Source organism: Pelecanus crispus, chromosome 1 (genome assembly GCF_030463565.1).
Source record: "Pelecanus crispus isolate bPelCri1 chromosome 1, bPelCri1.pri, whole genome shotgun sequence".
Taxonomy (NCBI): Eukaryota; Metazoa; Chordata; class Aves; order Pelecaniformes; family Pelecanidae; genus Pelecanus; species Pelecanus crispus.
The window spans coordinates 28,398,252-28,420,911 of NC_134643.1; the positions used below are offsets into that span (position 1 = coordinate 28,398,252).

A 22,660-nucleotide genomic window follows, 5' to 3' on the forward strand; every position below is an offset into this window, starting at 1 on the left:
AGCCGAGCGCCCGCCGGCGGGAGTCGCTCGCCTCGGCCGGCGAAGGGGGCGGCTCGGTTTTCGGCAGCCCCGCCTGCCCGGCGCCGGAGGGGTTAAGCGCCGCCGCTGCCGGTGGGCTCGCTGCCGGCGGGGAGAGGGTTAAGCGCCTGGCAGCGGCGGCGGCTGCCGCCACTCGGCTCCGCGCCGCTCTCCGCGCCGGAGCCCTGAGAGCGGGAAGATGGCGACGGAGGGCGCGAGCGGCGAGCCGGGCTCCGGCGGACGGGAGGACTCGGCGGCTGCGGCAGCGGTAACCGGCTTGGCGGGAGAGGGGGGTTCGAGCCAGCCGGGGCGAGGAGGGCTCCCTGTGGGGACGGGACGAAGCGGCGCTTGGAGACCTGCCTCCCCCGCTCCCTCCCTCCGCCCTCCTTCTCCCCCGTCCCGCCCCGGGGGAGAAGAGAGAGGGGCGCGGGGTCTCCCTCCCTGCCGGCCTCCCGCTTCCCCTCAACGGGGGCGCCGGGTTCTCTCCCTCATTGTTCCTTCCCGCTTCCCCGGCGTGGGGTGGGCACGGAGCCGGGGGGGTGGTGGTGGTGGTGGGGGTCCGCTCCCCGGCCTCGCCTCCCTCACACCCACCCCTCCTTTCCCTGCCGCCTCGCCACGGCGAGGGCGGCTGCGCCCCGTCTCTTCGGGCGGGCTGAGGTGGTGACAGCGGCCGGGGCGGTGGGACCTGTCAGACCGGGGGGTGTGTGTGGGGGGGGGGGGAGTGTTGAGCTTTAACCCTTTGCCCGCCCCGCTGGGGAGCTTGCTTTCTCCTCTCTCCCTCCCGTCGGGCGGGAGGATCTGGCTGAAAATATCCCCAAAAGCCGAGAAACCCCCTTCCCGGCGTGTGTTCTCCGCGGGTGGGTGAGGCCCCCGGGGAGGTGGAGGGACGCGGTGCGGTGCCAGCCGCTTAAAACGCTGCCGGGGCGGGGGCTGCGCTCCCCTCGGCCAGCGGTGGGCTCCTCTCCCGCTCAGCGGCCCGACCCCCTGGCAGGGGAGCGGGGGTTCGTCCCCTCGGGCGGTCTGCCCTTTTGGGGGGCCCCGGTTCCGCAGCCCTGCAGCGGCAGACCCCCCCTCTCAGCCCGGCAGCTCTCCCCTCGCATCCCAGAGCTGGCGTGGTCAGACCTGCCCGGGGACCCACCCGGGCTCGTTTGCCCGTGTTAATGGCCTGGCTGACAGCCGTCGTGAGGGCGGGGTGGCCAGATCCAGAATCGGGGGGTTAAGTGCTTGGCCTCGTAGCGACATGCAAAGTTTAGGGCAGTAAAACCGCTGTGGTGCACGTTTTGCCTGGGATCGTTTCTGGAGGTGATGACCCCCGAAGGGAGGGGACACTGGTTTCTGTGAAATTGAGGTTATTGCTGGCATTTTTTATTATTATTTTGTTTTCTTTCAAACAGGCACTAATTCTTATCTGAAACCCAGTTCCAACTGTGCGCTTAATCTTCCTTGCGTGTTTTAACTTCTGCAGTGTTGTGGAAATTGAGTTTTACTTTAAAAAAAGTAAACCTTACACAGTGAATATTTATAACATCACTGTCTTTTAAAACAATGACATAACCATGACATAAATGAATATTAAGGTAAGAATTCATAAAAGCAGACTATTAAATACTTTAAAGCCCTAGTTTCGAGTAAAAAATATTTCTACTAAATTCTTTAGTATACTCACATTATTACTGCCTTAAGTTTCAGTTGTAAAAACTCAAAACAAGTAGCTCGTAGTCAAGTAGCACTCCAATATTGTCCTGTTAGGCAGTGCAGTGTAGAGCCACTCATGCAATTTGGTGTTCTCATTGTGGAAGGTAGGAGCGATAGCTCTGCACTGCACACTGCTTTTAAAATATTTTTTTAAAACTGAACAGATGCTAAGAAGTAACCTGCGTGTTGCTCCCTAACAAAAGTAATAGCTATACTTAAGCAATAACAAAATATTTTAAAATTATTACTTTTATTTTTAATTTGCTTTCAGTCATTAAATATTTAATATTCCTTTTCACCTTTTCTTCCGTGCCAATATAAACGTTGCATTGTTGATTTCATTTGATCCCTTGTACAGGGAAGTAAAAAGAACTCCTATGTGCAATGAAAAGATTTAAAAAAATATTTATACAGTACTCCAAAATTCATTTTGAATGGTTGGTATGAATAACTTTTATTTTCTGTCTTCAAACTCAAGATACAGAATTATGAATTGGATCATCTTGCTTACTTTTAGGATGACAGTAAGGATCCAGGTGACTATCTTGAAAGTCATGCTAAACTTCAACTTATAATGAAATATTGTTTTTAATACAGTTTAAGATTGGGGTTTTTTTTTTCAGTTCTCAGAATCCTGATTGCACAAATGATGCAGTAAAAAACTGTAAGAACAGTATTTGGGATAGTAATATGTTAATGTGTAAATTTTATGGTGCAAGCAGGACATGTATAACACGGGATGGTACCGTAGGGTTTCTTGATGATAAATGCTGTTACTGCATCTTGGTACACTATCAGTAACATCACTGGAAAAAAAGACTTTTTTTGCTGCTTTTAGAAGCACTGTCGAAAAGGATTAAAAGTGCCCCCCCCCCTCCATTTTTTACATTCACCAGGGAATTTGACTGAAAAAGCCTAGACTGTTCTATAGTGCATTACATTTAGCAGCAAAGCTGATGATCTTGTCATTCTGAGTTTCCTTGGATGGAGCACAGCATTTGGTAAGCCCACCACTTCTTTCCCACAAAATATTCATATTCTTATCGTGGTAAGGACGACAAGGAAAAATGGCAGGGGAGTGGTTCTGGTCCTTTTTCATACCTGCACAGCTTGATTGCACTGAAGCCAGTGAAATTGTGTTGATGCAATTTGGACTAGAATTGAGAGAAAACATGTGTGTGTATTTTAAAACATCTTTGAATGACTTCCATCTGCATAACGTCTACCAAGAATGATTATATAATAGCAAGAAATAATCCAATTTGACAGTCTTTTTGTTGAGACACTGAACATCAGTCTGCTGTGCGTAGAGGGCTGGCTTGTCACACCTTACAGCTTCAGTGTAGCTTTAACAAAGCCTATGAAAAGCCTGTTCTATCAAACATGAAGTTTGTTAAAATTATTCAGTAAAATTTCTGGGTTTGATTTTGCTTGACCAGTGATCAAAAGCATAAATGTTATTTTTCTCTGAAAGACAGTACCTTCCCCTGTCTGTAAAGCTGTAGGTACAGGGGGTATTGTTAGAGTGGAATCTTGACTCCTCTAAAGTGAGTAGGGATTTTGCTACTGTCCTCATCAAAATGTTATTGAGAATGATGTGTGCATACCCAAAAGGATCAGTCTGGGTTGCTGTGGGTCACATAACAGTACAAAAAAGTTGCACTACAGAAAAAACTGTCAATATTTTAAAAAAATTATAAATGGAGAGACATTCCGTGACACTTTGTGGTGTCATTGTGTAGGATTTTATGCTTAGCTTGGTATATTCATCATCTATTGATCTGGGAGAATGCTTGTAGTAGAACTGCAATTCTGGCCAATATAGTGAATGCTAAATAATGGTTTAATCGGAACAATTATACAGGCTGATTTAGATTAGTTGGAAAGATTCTTATCTGAAAAAAATATTGGAAGTAGCAGAAAATGAGACCATAACCCTTGAAAAGCAAAGACTGTGTCTCTTATTAGGGACTACATCCTGGAAAATGGTTACTTGCAAAAGGACTTTGATTAACTGCCACTGTCCTCATCTGAATACGAGTTCTCAGCGTAGCGTTATTGTTCAGAGAAGCTATTTTCATCTAGTCAGATGCGCGATGCTGTTGTGGTGTTCCAGCGTGTAGGTGAGATGCAGAGACAGCACAGTTCAGTCTGTTTTAGTCCTGGTGCTCCTCTGTGATGAGAGATTGGTCTTGATCCATCTTGCGGTGATGTACTTCAAACCTCCTTTCATGCCTCTCCTCCCCCTACGCCAAACTACAGCATTGCCTTTTCTGTGCCTCCTACTCCACAACCTGCAGCACAGCTTCTCTTCCCTTGTTGTGAAGGTCCTGGGGGGTGAGAAAAGAAAGCTGTTGAATGTAGTCCACTTTGTAAATGTTCCTTTCTCTTCCAAAGTCTTGTGGACTTGTCGCACTGTCTGTCATTAAAGGTGAAGTGCAGGCGGGCAATGCTGTGAGCCGGATGTGTGAAAGTGGCATGGAGGTGCAAATCTGTAGGATGCAGTACGTGCTGTTGGTTTCCCAACCGCTTTGACTTCATTTGTGTAAGTGTTGCTTTGGCCTCAGAGGTGATATAGCAAGATAGGAATAGAGATGGAAATTGGGACAGGAAGGAAAGAGCTCAGGAAGACAACAGTTTGAGGTCTGCCTCCACACCCGCTCCTACCCAAGAAAGGGGTCAGTTGATTTACAATACCTATGTAATCCCTGAATATGTAAATGGCAAGGTGTCAAGTAGGCTCAGGGGAGAGGTACTGCGTCTACGGTATGTGAATTAAAGCTTTCTTCGGCATTGATTTTTAGCTCTATTGTACCACAGGGTAAGGTGTAAAATTCTGCAAGACTTAAAGATAGCTTCTGGAAAACTTCTAAAGATAGCTTCAACAATGTGTACCTCTGTCTGGCTCTAATCATATGCTGTTTGCCTTAGAATTGACTTATCTGAAAGCGACTTTCTGACTGGAAATTACCTGTTAAATTTAAATAAGCATTTAAACATGGTTATTGAAGGGTTGTGGGCCTAGATCCATTAAAAAAAGACTTAGTTACCTAACTTGCACTGAAATAAAAAATGACTAAGTATCTTTGTGCCTGTTAATAGATTGCAAACATGTTTTAACAGCTATGGCAGTATCTGGGTATGTGTAAAGGTCAGTGTCTTACTAATTTTGGAGGGGTCGGGGGCTGGTTTTTTTGTTTCCAAAATAAATTTCCCAGTTTTGAGGTATGTTTATGGTTAATGTTGAAGCTGTTAAAAGTTTTGCAGTTAGCTCAAGCCAAAAAAACCCACAGCAACTAAGCAAAACCTCCCCCATACCTTTTAAAGAAAACCTTTGAAAAACCAAGAAAGTAAGGGATCTGTGCTTGGGGAAGAGGAGGGCAGAATAAGCAGGTAACTTCATGTGGTGAACAACCCAATAAAAGTCATTGAGCCAATGTATGGGCATAATTAAATGCATGTACAGTCCCCTCAGGATCCCTCAGATATGACTGTATGAAATTGTATGTAAGTCCTGGATGTTAACATCAGATTATATTCTCTTCAGCAAGAAACTCGGTCTTAGTTGAGGAGCAAGTTCCACAGCATTGCTTTTCCTTGAAAGATATTTCTCTGCCTTCATATTTGTTTCTGTTGCCAAGATCATTCCTATAGGTCACATCTTACTTCTTATGTTCATCTTGAATGGGGTGGGAGATGGACATGTATTTTTGTGTCGGATAATTTCTGGAGAAGCATGGGGTTGCAGACTCTTACCCTAGTTGCAGAGTAAAGAATAAGCCTTCCCACAGCCAACGCAATAAATTGTGGTTTTCTCTGAAGTATTCATGAATACTGTATGGATATTATAACCACTTCTTCTAATTCTCTCTCATTTGCAGAGTTTTCTTTATTAGAAAAGGGTTAGGATTCATCTGACCACATACCCATGTTTATGTTGAGCTAGTCTTGAAACTTCCTTTTATAGTTGGTGAAGTAAGTGGTTAGAAGGAATAACCTGTTTCAGAAACAGGTTTGTGGGCCTCTGTTCTTGAATGCAGTGACTTAGGCGGCTGACTCGTGGAGGTATGGATGGGGTTCAAATCACTTAAATTTGCATGTATGCACACTGTTTAATATCCTATTACAGTCAGTGGAGCCGTGAGCAAATAGTTCTGGTGGCTGGTTAGCTGATAGCTTTCCTGGCTGTTTTGACTCAGCTGATCAGTTCTCCGTTGAAAATAAAGGGACATTAGGTGCCTAGCTTACATAGCTCACACCTGCCTTTAGGTGTCTTAGTCCTATCTCAAGGACTTCCTTTAGTGGTCCATATGTGATACTCTGGGGTATCCCAGCTGGCCTTCCCCTACAAGTCCAGAGGGCGTGGATGATTCTCCTAAGTCCTGTATCGTATCTATCTGTCCCCAAAAGATATTTCTGGTCCCCGAGACGTTTCAAATCACACTAGATACTTCTTTGTAGACAACTAAGTAGGATTAGTCAAAACAGATCTTTATACTTGGTCAGATGAGTTGTACCTGGGTGACATACTTGATATTGTAGATTGTATGAATCAGGGTTATGTTTCCCTGGCGCAGTTGTTTCATGGGTCTGACAGATGTGAAGCCATCATGATATTAAAAGTTACTTTGTATAGGCTAATAAGTAATAGCAAACCTTTTTATTTTTAGAACTTAATCTTGGAAGTCTGCTTTGTGAATACTCAAGAGGATTCTTGTGTGTATTTAATGGAACTCAGTATAAAATATGTAACAAATGTAGATATGTACCTTTCCCTTCTCTTCTGAAGGACTCTTTTTTTTTTAAATACTTCTGAAAGGACGTGGTTTTTATAATTCTCCCCCACCCACCACCCAGTCTTTCCACTTCAGCCATCAATTATGCTCCACAGGTTTCTTTCCCAAGTCCTGGGTTATTACCCAGCTCCATCTTTAAAAAGGCTGTGTCGCTGCTTTCTGAGCAGGAAGGAGCTTCTTTTCCATAGTAATTTGTGATTAATCCACAGCTAACTTGTTTTTGCCTCTGTTATGCTTAGGAAAAGTACAAAGCTGTGGCTTTTATGCTTTACCTATTCAGACTTCTGCTGAAGGCAGCAGAGTTTGTAGCAGCTGCTGTGGTAGCACGATGAACAGCACTCTTGCCTCTGAAGTTGCCAGTACTATCAACTGGGCTAGGTCAGCAAAACCAAACTACTGGCACTGCCAATCCCTCACAAGAATTTTTTTTTTTTTTTTTTTCTTGAGGGAGGGTAGTGGGATAAATTTAACCCTAAAGACTTTTACCGTCTCTGTTCTAAATAACTATGCGTGTAGGAAAGAGTCCGTTCTGTTCCTGTGCCTCTTGGCAACCTTCCAATTTCATCCTCTTTCTGTCTTTCCAAAAAATGTTGGAGGTGGGAAAATGCTTGTCCAGTTTGTTCACTGCTGTCCTAAGTCATCCTTCTCTTATTCAGAAGAGATGCTTTTGTCTTCTTTTTGGTTCATGGTAGAGCTTCTTTTAATCTTTAGCAATGCAGGTTATCATTTTGCCTGTACTCTTTTTCTGATGCATACGAAGGTAGTTGAATGAGTTGTAGCTGATTAGCTGTTTGCTCTATTGTCAGTGCACTTGCTGCCAGGCAACAGACACCCCTTATAAAACTGATCTGAAAAAATAACGTGGAGTTTTAGAGGCATAGAGGACTGAAGCTGTAGTCTTTCTCAGGTACTTTATTCTTATATATCAAATAAACCAGACATTTTAAAATCCGATAGAGGTAGAGAAAAAAATTCTCTTGTGTTTTGGTTGTGTAAGCCAAATGTAACCCCAGGGCAAGATACTCATGTATCTCTGTTATAAACCAAATATAAAGTATGGGTCAGTTACACGGTTGTTAAATTGTTGTGTAAATTGTTACAGCTTGGCACTCTACCAGAGGTGGTGTAGCTAAACCCCAGATGACGCATAAGCCATGAGCTACTAAGGCAGTCTTTATTTTCTGGAGATCTAAGACTCATTGCTCCACTGGAAGATGTTACGGAGATTACTTTTCTAGGTATGAACAACAGTTTTCTCTATGATCTAGGCAAACAGTGGTCCATCTGAATAAGAACTTCAGGCAAGCCTGCCATGACTGACATCTTGATCCCCAGAAGATGTCAGGGAGCGTTTAAGAGGAAGGATAGTTTTATTTCATCATATGATTTATCTACTCAAATCCTAAAAACATTTTTACAACTGTGCTTGAGAATATATTCAATCTCATACATACCAAACTATGTAATTTGGTCCAGTCAGGGTAAGCTGCATTGTAGCTCCCTAAGTGCTGATTCAGAGATGTGCATGGGGAGGAGGTGTGGTAGCTTCTTCAGCAACTGCTATGCACACTCTTACCCTGTGTGAGGGGATTCAAGGTTGCTTATCCACAGTGAACATATCTAAGATATCCTTAAAGTACTGGAAAAAAGTGTTCATTCCAGTTTCGGAATTTGCCGGATAAAGTTATGATAAGAAAGCCTCAGTGGGCATAGAATTATTCATAAACAAGACTTGAAAAATGATGGCAGCCTCTTTCACCCTAAAAAGCTCTTAAATTCTTTATTTCACTTTTTCTGTTTGTGTGTCTTTTCTGGTTGATTTTGGACATCAGTTTGGGGAAAATTTTTTTGTTCTTTGTATGTATGTGAAGACTTGTCTGATAGAGTGTGTAGCATGGAGAGGGTGGGTAATAATCAATTGTGTTTTCTGTGCTTAATAAATCAGAAGACATCAAACAAAAGTAGCCAATGGCAGACTGACAGCAAAGGTGGTGATTCTTCATAAAATGTGTAGTTGTGCTGTGGAATGTTGTGGATGCTAAAATTACACAGAGATTCAAAAAGCAACAGGGTAAATTCTCAACAGGCATGTCAGCCAAGGACTACTACATACAAAATCACAATTTCTGGCTCAGAAGGTGCATAAGCTGAAAATTGCTGGAGGCTGGGAGAGTATTTCTGGGAAATATCATTATGTGCTTGTCTTGCTCTGGTACTGATTTCAAGGCATCCATTATTGGCTGCTTTTGGAGACAGGATGCTCGGCTAAGTGGGTTTTTACTCTGATATGCTAGAACTGTTCACATATGAAGTGGTTTTGCTAGTTCTTATTTCAAGTTTTTAAAATGAAAAATATAAAAACTAAGTTGTGTATCTTGTTGGTATGTCTTTCTATTAACATTTTTTGTGTTTATTTATATCTAACTATAAATTACCAGAGAGTACTTTTAATTGCTTGTTGTTGCTGTCTTTTCATGTGTTCTAATTCAGGGTGTGTACTTGAGCAAGATTTACTTTAATTGCTTGATCAGATGCTTAGTTAAAAAAGCTCATCACTGCATCGCATATGTTGAAGAATGCCTCTGGTTTGTTAAGAATGTAAGAGTGTTTTCATTTATGTCTTGTGGAAGACTGCAGAAATGAAAAGTTTCACCTGTGATGTACAGTCAGTCTTTTGAAAAGAGCTCTCCTGTGTTATACCTCCTGACAAGCTGAATTTACTGACTTGGAGAAAAGAGTAGGATCACGTTTCTTGCACTGGACTTTTGTGGACATACTTTGTCCCTGTCTATCAGAAACCTTGGGTGCCTTTTTTGTCAGAGGAGGCAAGCATATTTTAGAAAAGAAAGGTAATGTAGTGGTTAAACCACTGAATGGAGACTTAAAAGACCATTACTGAATATTGTGTTTTATACTACTTGCTTTCTATGTTGTTTGGAAAAAAATATCTCTGCATGAGTTTTCCATCTGAAAAATGGAGACGTTTTTTCTCTATTATAAAGGAGGTTATACGAATAAATCAATTGCTGTCCTTGAGCTATTAGATATTATGAAGTAGTTCATAGAAGAAGGAGGGTGCATAAGTGGGTCCTGCTATCTGACTGAATTAAATTTAGTAGCTAGAATTGCTGAGAGTGAGATCTGCTGCAGCCTATGAGGTAAAATCTAGTCTACTGACACTAGATTACATGAGGAACAGTTTAGTAACTTTTCACTTTATACATGTCCATAGATTGGTGAGCACTGTATAGAATTGTGAGGAGCACTGTGAGAGGCTGCTGCAGCGTATGCTGAGAAAACGCCTTCAGAGAAACCAGTTGCTTTTCTTGATCCATTGGTATGGAGGGTAAGAGGTATCTTTTGGATTAGAGGAATAGGTGACTCAGGCAGCAAAAATAGAGGGTAACTGTTGTTCAGTCTAGAAATATTGGTTAGAGTGGATGGCCCTGTCCCCAAAACAGTTACGCTTGATAGAAATCATTGCTCCTCCTGTTGATCCATGTTGTTCACATAAATGAAGCAGCTCAATCCAATGTACATCAGATGAAGTTCTGGCATACAATTCTCACTAGCCATGTGTGCACCTCTGTGTTTTAACTACAAAGTAAAAGTGGAACATAGAGTAGATCTAATAACAGTTACAGCTTTTGGGTAGTTTGGATCTATGGCCTTCTAGCCTGAGGGAAGAACAACTGTTTTGCCCTCTTCTTGCCTTGAGAAAGCAGAAATGGTACTTGCTTTAATTTTTACTGGATTTTTCCTGTGAAGTTAAGCTCCTGGGTATCTGAACTCTTAGATTTTATGTCCTTCAAGGAAAATAGACAGTATATCCAGATACCCAGTTCAGCTAATTTGGCAACCGATTACTTCATACTGAAGATAGCTGAGGGTCTGCATCTCAGGGCTTTGCTAGGACACATATCTACATCATGGCAAGGGCTCTAGTATTTCCCGTGCAGTGAATAGTGTATTGGAAATCAAGCTGGTCAGCTGAATCTAGCAGATGGAATAAATATTGTTTTCTGTCCCTTAAATTATTCCATTCTAATTTCACTAGGCATCTCCTTGTGTTAGCATTGTGGATGTACATGAACAAGAGATTTATATAAATCTTACCTTGTACCTTTGTGATTTTGTAAATATTAATAACATTCCCCCCACCCCACACCCAAAATCAAGACTTCCAGCCATGTAGTCTTTCCTCATATAGTAGTTACTCTTTCTCTCTTCATTCTTTTAGTTGGCCAATTCTATACCTTTAGCTGAGGACTTTATGCAGTACTTGAGATGTGGGTTTACCAGGGTTTTCTGTAGTGGCAAAATGAGCATGTTAACCTTGTAAGCGAGGAATTATGTGCCAACTCCCACATGAGGTAGATGTCCCTGCCACTTCTCTATCTTTTTTCCAGGTTATTGATGAAGAAGTTGAATAAAGCTGGTCCCAGAGGTGCCCCACTGCTTACCTGTCTCCATCTTGAAAAGTGGTTGTTACCCATAGTATTTGCTTCCTATCCATGAAGTGTCTTTTCATCCAATACTGTTGGATAGGAGTTTCTGTAGTAATATTTGATATAGAACCTTATCAAAAAATTCTTGAAAATCCAGATATATTAGTGTCCAGTGGATCCCCTTTACCCACGTGTCTGTTGACAGTTACAGAACTGTAGTAGCTTGTGAGGTGGATTTGGTTTTACAGAAGCCATACTGATATTCCCAGCATGCAGTGTTTATGTATGTGCTCAGTGATATTATTCGTCAGTATAAACTCATTCTCTTGTCTTGCTAGGGGTGGAAGTCAGACTTACACTGATCTTGGTAACTGTGGAGTGAGAAGATACTGTTGCTATGAACTGTTATTTGTCAGTGCCCCTTAAACCTGAACTGTACCCTCCAGCCAAACAAATGGGACTGCAAATAAAGCATGCAGAGAAGATTTCATGTTTTGTCATAAGCTGTGCTTCAAAAATTCACATTCAGCCCAGTATACTGTGATGACTTGGTAGTTATTTACAAGTGAGGCACAGGTTACACTGGATTAGGTGCGCTGTGGTTTAGGTTCTTTCACCCTCTCTTGCCTTCATCCCCGATGTGCTATTTCAGGTCTGCTAAATTGTTTCAGTCTCTGTGAGGCTGCATATGGGAACTGTTAGTCACAAAGTTAGTTTCTTTACCATTTCACCCATATCATTCACAAGACTTTGCAGAATCGATTCTTATTTGCTATTAATTTTGACTATATACTACAAATAGAGCCATCTCAACTTTTGACAGTTATAGATGTTTGAGGAACCCATAGTTAGGATGCTGATATGTCTGTCTTTCAGATCTACAGTAACTATGGCAATCAGTTAGTTAGTGTGTTCATCAGTGTTTTGTTTCTTACAGAAAAGAGAGTTTGATGTGGATAACTTGAGCAAGCCAGAATTGCGAATGCTTTTGAGTATAATGGAAGGAGAACTAGAAGCACGAGACCTTGTAATTGAAGCCTTGCGGGTAAGTTACTGGGTTGTTGTGGTTTGCTTTTCTTTTTTAAATTCTCTTTTGCCACTTCCTTTATACTGTGCATAGAATATTATTAGTGGAAGAGTAAATTGTGATTTTTAAAGTTTTAGGTTGACTAAATCTCAGTAATCACAAAATATGTTCTTGTTTAATTGTTGCCATTCGGTAATTCTATGTAATTTTGGTATAAAATACCAACAAATTTCAGAGAAGTAAGTGTGAAAACTGCAAAATTACTTCCTCTTTAAATTCTTTTGTATTATAGAGTCTGTTATTTGTGAAAGGAGGGAATAACTTCAAAGGAAAATTCAGTCCATCATTTGTTCTAATGGTCTATATATTTGTGCATCTAGTCTATTCAATGCATTCATCTACTGTGAGATGGAAGGAGGGACAAAATTGGATGGTCGTATCCACTTAGGGAAAAGTTTTTGTGGTGGTTTTTTGTTTTCTTTTGTTTTGCTTTCTTTTTTTAAATAAAAGGTGAAATGTGGGATATATACTCTTAACAGCACTTACAAGTATTTGATTAGATTTTTGCTGTGCTAGGCACACGTGAATGTTGGTTTTCTACTTCATAAGGTTGCAGTCTGAAAGGCAACTTAGTTGACCGGAAATGTACAAACAAAACTGTATTTTAATCAAAAGATGATAAATTTTTATGACTGTTATGGTTTTAAAATTGATCTGGAACAGAATAAAATTTAACAGAGCTGCCAAACATACTGTAGGTTTAGGGGGAAAAACAGCCTTAAGTAGTTTGAAAATATTTATAGCTTCATAGGGAAATTATGCCCTTTAAGGTCTCTTAAAGCAAAACCTCAGTGTAATAAAATATATCTAATACTAGTTTTTAGTAGTATGTGTAACAATTATCAAGTAGTGTGGGAACATTTTCCACTTGAATGTCACAGTAACAATTGTAAATGCACTTTTATTCAATTTTGTTTTGTGATGGCTTCAGATCACTTGATGCAAATGGAGCTTTAAAGTAGATGCCACTGATGTACCTGCATTAATAACTAAAGACTTTATAGGTATAAACCTTTCTTGTAGAATACAGTTTTCATTTTGTAATGACAATAAGACACTGGAAGCAATATGTTTCTGGGGGGTTACTGCACTTTGAAGTTATTTGGTGTTTGGCCTTCAGGTATATGCATGTCTCTCTCTTTTTTTTTTTTTTTCTTTTTTTTTTTTTTGACTCTTCTAACTTTGGAGGAATGCAAATAGAATACTCAGACAATTTTCTCTAATACATATTCATGAACAAGCCACTACACTACATACCGAATAATTGAGTGATTAAAATTGAACTAAATTAAAAAAAAAAAAAAAAAAAAAGAATACAGTACATATTTAATGATAGTAAACATTAAATGTTCAGGATCGTGAAGTCCCAGGAGAGAAAAACTCTATATCAGATTCCCATGCACCTGCTGAAATGGGTAGTATGTACACAGTGTTTTTTGATGGCTAATATAGATCAATATAAAAGCCAGCTCAATTTCACATAAGGTATATAAATGTTGAAAATTGGTTTTCGTTTGTCTTTTTGGTTTTTTCTTCACCTGCATCTCAATTTCCAGTTCTTGTATTTTGTAGTAAAATCCTTTAAACAAAACCCACATGGAACTCAGATCTTCTAGGCAGCTTGCCTTGTTAGCTGTACTAGTACCAGAAAACTTGGAAGTTATACCTGCTGAAGAGCTGTAGCCTGATGTCTTGGAATAAGATACTTCTAGATCTTCTGGCTTCTTACTTGGGAAGCCACAAGTGAGCAGTATTAGCAGCTAGAGTATCCAAGCAGTGCACAAAATAAGCTACTAGGTAGCCAAATATAGGTCTTCCATAGAAGTAACAAGAGAATTCCATTGGAATTGTGTCAAATTTGGTACTTTGATTTGTTTCAACAAATTGGCATACACGCTTTGTATATCCTTAAAGCAAGAAGGAAATGGTTTTCATATAAGGGAAAAGACTTCTTATGTTGTTATTTCAAAAGCTGATCAAGCTCTGTTTCAAAATTAGGAAAATTTGTGAGTGTGTGTTTGGGGAGTTTGTTGTTTGTTTGGGTTTTTTGTTTTTGTTTTTTTAATCCTACTAGTACTGCAAGGGCTGTTTCAAAGCCTAATTTCTCTGAGAGGTAAAAACCTGATAATTTCCGTCCCTATACTAGATACACTAGTGTGTTGTTTTCCCTCTTTAGTGATCTTCCTGTCAGTTTTCAGTCACTGTGTTATATACATTTATTAAGCAGTTTTATATGTTCTTGGTCTTTTTGGAAGACTATAGAACTGGATCTTTTAATCCTCTCTTAGAAAGTAACTGTTCATTCTTGTGGTTGTCGTCTCAGATTTTTCTCTATAATCACTTAACTACATCATTCCTAAATGTGTGAGCCCTTATCTGTACTCATTTTGCAGGATTTCACTGAGCATTTGTAAAATTTGTGCAAGAAATAGTACTTATGTCTCTATTGAAAATACCTCTCCTGGAAAGTTCTGGCATTAAAGTGAGTCAGTCTTGACTGATCACAAAAGAACTGATAATACTGAATACAATTAAAGACTGACTCACATGGTACAACTCTTAATCTGCACCTAGCATGAAGTTTCTTGTTTTAACAAGACCTGTTTGATGCTTCTGTTAGTCCGTCGTTTTCCTATTATGTAAATTCTTGCACTGACCTCTCTTGTTTCCCTCTTCACTAATTTTGTATGAGCCACATCATGTGCTTTACTGAAGATCTGAGACAGCTCTGATTGATTGTTTTTTCTCTGTCTGTAAAGCTAGTTATGTAAAAAAAACCCCACACCTATCTTCAACATCCATAGGTAGGGTTTCTTTTGAGGCTGACTGTTACAGGAGCATGGTACTCAGTGCAAAATGTTTTTTCTTTTGGTATACATGTCATATCATCACAATCCACACCTTATCCATAGTATTCCCTGGTGGAATGGAACAGAGATTTCTGACAGAGAGTTAAGGGGTAAGAACTAGGGAGCAGGAACAGCATTTCTGGATAAGATACGGAGTTGGAAGTTACTGGTTTTGTTGGGGTTCTTTTTTTCTATGCCATGTTTATCATGTATGTGTATGTATTATGGAGTTCTCACTTAAATCACTTTTAAAATCTTGTTTTAAAGGAATTCTTTTCACTTAGTTTAGAAATTTGCTTTTCAGGATTACAGGTTAATGCTTCTTGATATATTGTAAAATGGTAATTTTGCCTGTGTGGGTTCTGATGGATTAAGCAGAAAACACTTATGACGTCTTTTGGTTTTGTGGATTGAGCCTCAGTCCTATGTATGGAGCAAACTCTATTACTTAATAGCTCATAGAAATCTAAAATAATAATCTGAATGTGTTGTGGTTTTGTGACTTCTGGGGTTTTTTTGTTCTCTTATTTAAAAATACCTGTAAAATTATGTGCAGTTTGAGGTGTCAGTGAAAGAAATTAAACTCCAAAATGATACCCTGTATCAGTTAATACTGCTGTAATATTGCTTTTCTGACAAGGAGATAATGCCCTTGGATTTCAGAATTGTATTGTCTTCAGATGCTTGTCTTATGGCTGTTCATTTACAATGTATTCATTTTATCATAAAATTAATTTCTATCTTATGACTTTAAGTTTAATTTCTTTTGGTGCTAGTAGCCATCAGAGAAGATGGCTACTAATTCCTCATTTAGCACTTTTAAGATGTTGCATACCTTTCTGCTTATGCAGTCCAATGAGAATAAAGACAAAAGGCTTCAGAGTTTGTTACTCTTGCTTTGAAAAGATTGAACTGGGGAATTTTAACTCTGTCCACTGGCTATTGTTCCAGTGCAGTGTCCATTCTGTCTATTCTATGTAAATAAAAAAAATAAAAAGTGAGAGAGGCCAGTGGTTTGGGATTATGGGAAGAAGTCTTGTTAAAATAACTAGTCTAGTCATCTGGGAGGGAGATAAGTTTAGTTAGTAAAGTTAACAGTTAATAGCATTGATATAATAGATTTTTATTAAGGCACTTGAATTTGTGCCACATGATAAAATGGAGAGAACCAAGCATAAGGTGTCACATATAACAATTAACTCTTTTTATTGCATCTTTGCGCATAATGTATTGTAGAGTTTCCATTGTATTTTATATAAAGTTTTGATGCCTTGAAGTCTGCTTTTGAAACAAGAACAAAACTTCAAATCCAGACTACATTCATAAGAAGTATGCAGGTGACATCTGTATACTTCCACATTCTCACAGTATGTTTTTGTTCCTTTATAATATGCACAACTGCAGATACATAAGGACACACAGCATTCCTATTTCTAAAAAAGGGCTGTTGCTTCTTGCTTCAGCGATTGAAACTTTATCTAACTGGGTCAATGTCTGCTACTATTGCTGTAAAAGCAGTTTGGTGCTTTGCTATAAACAGAGAAACTGATGGGGGTTTTGCCCTTAGCATGTATAAATTTGTTATAGTGTACTCTGATTTGTACAATACAGAACTCACAGTATTTTGCTGAATTAATCTCTATCTGAACACTGTTGCTTTTTTGGGGAACATTAGCTGTCTGGAATTTAGAAGTCAGAGAAATTCAGATTTGAAAAAGTTAGAGTAATTATTATCAACCAGACCAATTTAAGTTTGCTGGACAAGTTCAGCCTTGTGAGGACCAACAGCTTTGGAAGAGCAGACCTTTGTCATGCTTAGGGTCAAATTTCCAGATTTATTCTCCAAGTGAACAGTTAATTTGCTGTGGAGAGCAGCATCAGGATTCACCTCAAAAGAGGTGATCTTTGTGTAAATCTTTCTCATTAGCGCTCTGATTTTGTATAATTCCTACACTAACTGAGTTAAGACTGTTCTTTTTGAATCTGTAATTTATTTATTTTAGTAGCTCCATAATCAGGGTTGCACTACAATTAAAAATAAATTCAGATTAACATTTAAAGCATTAAAGTTATTTCATTAATGAGAAATTACATGCTGTTTAATTGGGAATGCATATAGTTAAAAAAGGAGGGAGACTTAACTATAGCTGCTGCCTCCATCTGTCTCAATTATCCAAATAAACTGTCTGCCTGTAATAAGGGGATAATATATTCCTAATGTGGAGGTAATGTGGCCACATAATCAAAGCACAGGTCTGGCCTCCCACAACTGTGATCTCAAATACAGCATTCATTTGTTGGTTTGTTTTTTTTTTTTTTCTCCAGCGGTAAAGTGGTTGCTGTATCTGCCTGCTTTCTTGAGGATTTTTTAAAGTGCATTGACCCCATATGATGAATTGAAGTGCTAGTGTTAGCTGTCAAGCATGGAATTACAAACACTAAATGCTGCTTTTAGTGGTGATTCTCTCATAAAGTTAAATAATTAGTAGGTTATTTTTCTTCTAAAATTTTAAAGCCCAATTTAGTTGGGATTTTTGTTTATTTTTTTAGTAATTTTATTTACCTATGTAAATTTTACTAGGTGGTGAATGGTAAAATGAAAATTTATATTATACTTGCTTCTATGGTATGCATTAATTAATGTGAACAAAAAAATGCAAATTCTTCTCATATTAGATCCTTTAATATACTACACTGCATAGATTTAGAACAACTTCTTTGGATTGTTGGGAAATCACCAATGAAATAAAAAACTGGCTAAAAGAACTTCCAATACCAACAATGGATATATTTTTGTTTAATTAAAATTGACTACAATATTAATGACATTGCTGTGGAGCAATGTCTTTTCTCTGAGCTTAAGTGAGCTCCAAATCAACAAATTCTGTGGGTGTGATGGCCAGGTCAGGAGGACAGTATGAGAATGGCAAGGTGAATTTGGTTGTTTGTGTTTCTTCAGTGTTATAAAGCCCTACTGTATTTAATTTTTACCATAACTTGCTAAGGCAGGAAAGCTTATCTTCTATGTATGTGTTTGTACCAATGTCTGTTGAATCTTTTAGCCAGTTTCTGCAAAATCTGACAAAATGCTAAGCATTTCAGAAATAGGTAGTGTCATAAAACCAGGCAGCTAGGTAAGAAAAGTCATACTGTTGTTAGGGCCTTAGTTGAAGGAAGGGCAGAGATTTGTGGTGTCTGTTATTGAGCACTGTATATAAACTGTAGAATACAGAGTTAGGAAAAATCAGATTTCCTTAATTTAGCTGCTCAGAGAATTTAAGTTAGGCTATCTGAGTTTATAAAAGGTGAGAAGAAAAAGATCTCTGCTGTGGGGGTTAATTCTGCCCAAATTGTAATCCCTGAATCTAAGCATTTTGACAGGCCTGCAGGCTAATCAATAGAGCTGGAAATGAATCATCCTTTCTATATTATGTCCCAGTAGAAAATCCATATAAGATAATTTTTGACTTCCCCTAGCAAGGCATATGAGTTCTTGAAGAGGAGTGGTTGAATTTTGTAATGAAGGTGTGGATATTAATGCAATGAAATAGGTACGTCAAAAGACAGAAATTAATGCACCATGTAATAATAATACCTCATAGCCACATTTAAGTTTAATAACCCATTGTATTAGTTTTACATTAAAAAGCTTTCAGTCTAAAAAGACAAGATTTTAAAATAAGGATAAACAGCTTTTAGAAAGTATAGTGATTACTGTGTAGATTACACAATGTTTCTTTAAAATAGATAATGCATAGTATGTCGAATGCCAGTTTTCAGGTTCCAGCTCTCCTATTAATCATTTCAGAGAACTACTAGGATGTCAGTATTCAATTCCATGACAAATTCAGTAGTTTAGCAAGTCTTAAAAAAAAATTTTAATACTTTTTAGGAGGATCATTTGTTTTGAAACGATCGGATTGTTTCAGAAATTTCTTAAATAACTAGTTGCAATGAAAAGACATTCCTTTTCCAAGGCTGTAATGGTATAATCCAACATTACTTCAAAACTCTGCTCTGTTTTTTCTAAAAGTATATATAATCAAATTGAATGTTGTTTTGCAAAGTATTGCATTTTAGAACAACAACAACAAAAGTTTCTTTCTACTAACATTCTGTTAGAAAATTCTGGTGATATGTGTAGCTTATAAGATGTTGGCATTCATTATGATAAAGGCCATTTTTTACATATCTATATAACATGTGTGTGTGAATGAACTACTTGAGTGAACCTACCTTAGCACTCAGACCAAGAGTGCACTTTTGAAGAAACTCTCTGCATTGTCCCCACTTAACTTTGCTTTGATTTGCCTCACAGGCCACTCTCAGACTGTATAAACTGAACTAGTCCTAAGTAACACCTCCTTCCAAATGACAGGAGAAATAGGCAGATTCCCAGTACCGATTGTGTTGCTCTACAGATTTGTTCCTGTTGTGCTGCATTACCTGCTAATGTTGACATAGTCACCGTATACCTATAAAAGCCCTTTTCCAGGCTTGTTTGTGCAAATATAGTAGGAAATATGAGTTGACTTTGTCTAGATTTAAAAAAAAAAAACCCAAACTTTATATCCTCATGTTCACTTTCTAAAACCAGAAATTCCCCAGTGCTTTCTACCATTATGCTTTCTACCATCATTCTTGAATTTAAGACAGATGGACCTTGCTTGTGAAATTGCCAGATGGGTCATTGTAAAATGCTCTTCTAGAGTCTCTTTCTCCCCAAAGGGCAGAATGCATTTTCTGCTCAAGCTAGTTTGATTTCAATTCCTGAGCTGTGCATTGTGGAAGGCTACTATTAGTAAACTTGTCTTTCAATTTCAGCCGACAATGATTAGGCACTGAACAATATAGTTTTATTTTAATCTCATTGAAAACATGAACTGTTTTCATGATAACTGTCGTGTGGACATATTTCTGTACTAATTCTGCAATTCTTTAAGTGTATGTGAAGATCAAACAATATTAAAAAACAAATAAAAACCCCAACCTGTGTATCATAGTTTGTCATGACAGTATACTACGTAACGATATTAGATTTTTGGTGGGTGACTGAGAACGATACTGGAATAACTATGCAAAATGTGGAGCCTTTCATGCCTGGCTCTGCATTTTCAGTAATGATTTAGCTGTTACTTGAAAGAAAAATTCAGGTAAATATTAAGTAAAATATTTGGAAAGAAAGCTGTAGATACTCACAAGCTATACTTGCCTAATTTGACCTGTCTGCTTCCCAGTGAGTTCTGTCTAGCAAAAGAACTTGCTTCACTTGGCCAAGGCAGACTTTTGCCTACTGCAGGTTGAGATTTTAGTTAAGAAAATTTGATTTATCAGTTAGAGTTTTCATGTCCTTTTTATGTTATTTATTGTCTTCTGCATCTTGTGATGGGGTGATACTTGGTTTTGCCTGTACTCTGGAAGTTAACACGTTAAAATAGAATTATTACCAACACCATAATGGTCAGTTGTGTATGGATAAAGTTTTTATCCCAAACTACTGCACAAAGTCAGCAAGAAATGTACTATAAGGCTTAGTACTTCTAGAACAAACTTTGGGGTTAGCGGCGAAGAACTCTTGGACCTATCAGGAAAAAGGGAATGAATCCATATAGTTTAGTTGTTCTCAAATTGACTGATAGACAGAAAAATTACATGTATATTAAGTGCAATCTGTCAAAGGAAGCTACACCACCTATAAATTATGAAGACCCTTACCTGCAGTAATTGTGCTAAGTTGTTGTGAATTTAAAATGCAAATCTGAACTTCTCCTATACGTCTGAATCCCATGGCTCTCTCGTACCAAAGAATGGAGCTAAGAGCACACAGAAGGCTGCTTTGGAGGTTTCTGGCAGCCAGTAAGACAGCCTGTTTTGTAGCAGGTGTCTTTGAAAAATGGTGATTAGCTAGAAGGAGGAGCAGAAGATGTTAAACTGCATGTAACAGAAGGTTATTGTTGTAGACAGTATGGTGGCAGTTGTTGGCCTTGGTGGCAGAAGTGGACCATGAAATAGAAGTCAGATAATGCCTTGTTTGCATTGTCATTTTTGCATGTTGCAATTTCTTTGCAAAAATTTAATTTTTACTAAATTTTCCAGAGATAATGATCTGCAGTTTGTGTCCTTGCTCATCTGATCACTACTTTTGATTTATTTACATTAATTATGGTTGCGTATGCATTTTCTCTGCTCTTAAATATAGTTTGTCCTTACCTGTCCAATGATTCTGGTTATGATTAAAGCTTTTACATTTTTAATATTAGTTTATTGTAATTTTCTGAACATGGCTGTCAAAAAGTATTATTTCACTATTGCAAGCTATTTAAAATTGATAACAAGGAAATGATGAAATATGAATAAACCTCAGACAGGTTAGTAAATGAAATTATTTTTTCAGTGCTTTGTTTGGAATGATTTCTTTATCTGTGGCTTATTTAAAGTTTTAAAGTAATGCAGCATGCTCTTTTTTCACCTAATTGAAAAAGTGTTGTTAGACACAACTTTAAAGAATGTTGCATTTTTATTTTTTTACCCCATCTTGATCATGGTTTATGTATTGGTTCGGGGTTTTTTTTAGTTTATATTACATCAGCTAAATTTATTTTTATAAAATTACTTGACATGTTTTGATACACTGCTTTATTGCCAAACAGTTCAAGAAACTAACACTATTCCAGTAAATGTCTGTGTGGACCTCAATTTTTGAGAATTGCATGACTGGTTACAATGTAAGAATATAGCTTTTGTTGCACAACAAAATGACCAAGCCTGCCTAAGACAGCAAAACCTAACACTATGCTTCAGGAAATGTTGTGAAATTAAAGGACAGTCTTATACCTTACCCTTGATACTGCCAGCGTCTATGTTGTAATAATTTGGAAATTCTGCTTATTGTATTGGTGGGTTGGCTTTATATATAGTGTCTTATTTAAAAGGACATTTCAGATGCCTATGAAAGTATTTACTTTTCTTATATTTGTGGGTTTTTTGTAGTAATAGTTCTGTAAGCATGGATAACTAACAATAAATACTTTTCTTTGCATGGTGAAAGGTATCAAGTGAACTGTATTTGGATTTTCCTTCAAGTAACACCTGTATTTCTTGCACTTCATTATGAATGGAACCAAGTCTCACCTTTTCCAATAGATGTTGGGGATGTAGCAGCAGCAGTCCCTGGACTGATTAACTTTGTTGATCTGAGGGATCCTCATATTTTGACACATATAAAGGCCTCTTGTAGAAGCCACTGACAAAATAAGTTTTCAGTTGTGTTACATCACTTCTTGTGGTAGTTATTTGCTATTTGCCAAAGGGAGCTATTAAGCACTGAGCAAAGCAAAACTTTTGGTTACCCATATTAAAATGGTCCTGTATATGTGGTTTTTACTAAGCTTAAGCTTCACTATTCAGGTAAATACCCTTATTCTAGTCTCTCCTAAAACTGGAGACTACAAGTATGAAACTATGAGACTAGTTTTCTAGTATGAAAACTCTATGGCCTTGCAATGCAAGGCCATCCTTTTCACTGTGTCCTTTCCAGCAGTGGCTGTCGAACTGGTAATACTCTCTTCTTGTTTTTCACATGAGATCTGAATACCTTTATTGTTGCCAGGCATGTAACTACTAATTTAGCTGAAAGTATTCTGTTGGTTTCTTACTTGGATAATTGCCTTGCCTTTCCCACTTGATTCCTCCTACCCTCTGATCTTTCTGCGTAATCCAAGATAAACTAGTGAGTAGAGATACACACAGTGTTTGTAAAAAATAATA

At 38.5% G+C, this 22,660-nt stretch overlaps 1 protein-coding gene across 1 annotated transcript in view; it reads left to right on the plus strand.

The window, feature by feature from the left end:
• The first annotated feature begins 217 nt into the window (after nucleotides 1-217).
• CTTNBP2 (cortactin binding protein 2) overlaps nucleotides 218-22,660 on the plus strand; it is an 85,638-nt gene continuing 63,195 nt past the window's right edge. Inside the window, exons 1-2 of the mRNA XM_075724079.1 lie at nucleotides 218-286; nucleotides 11,895-12,002. Of these exons, the coding sequence (XP_075580194.1) occupies nucleotides 218-286; nucleotides 11,895-12,002 (177 nt within the window). The remainder of the gene's footprint in view (nucleotides 287-11,894; nucleotides 12,003-22,660) is intronic.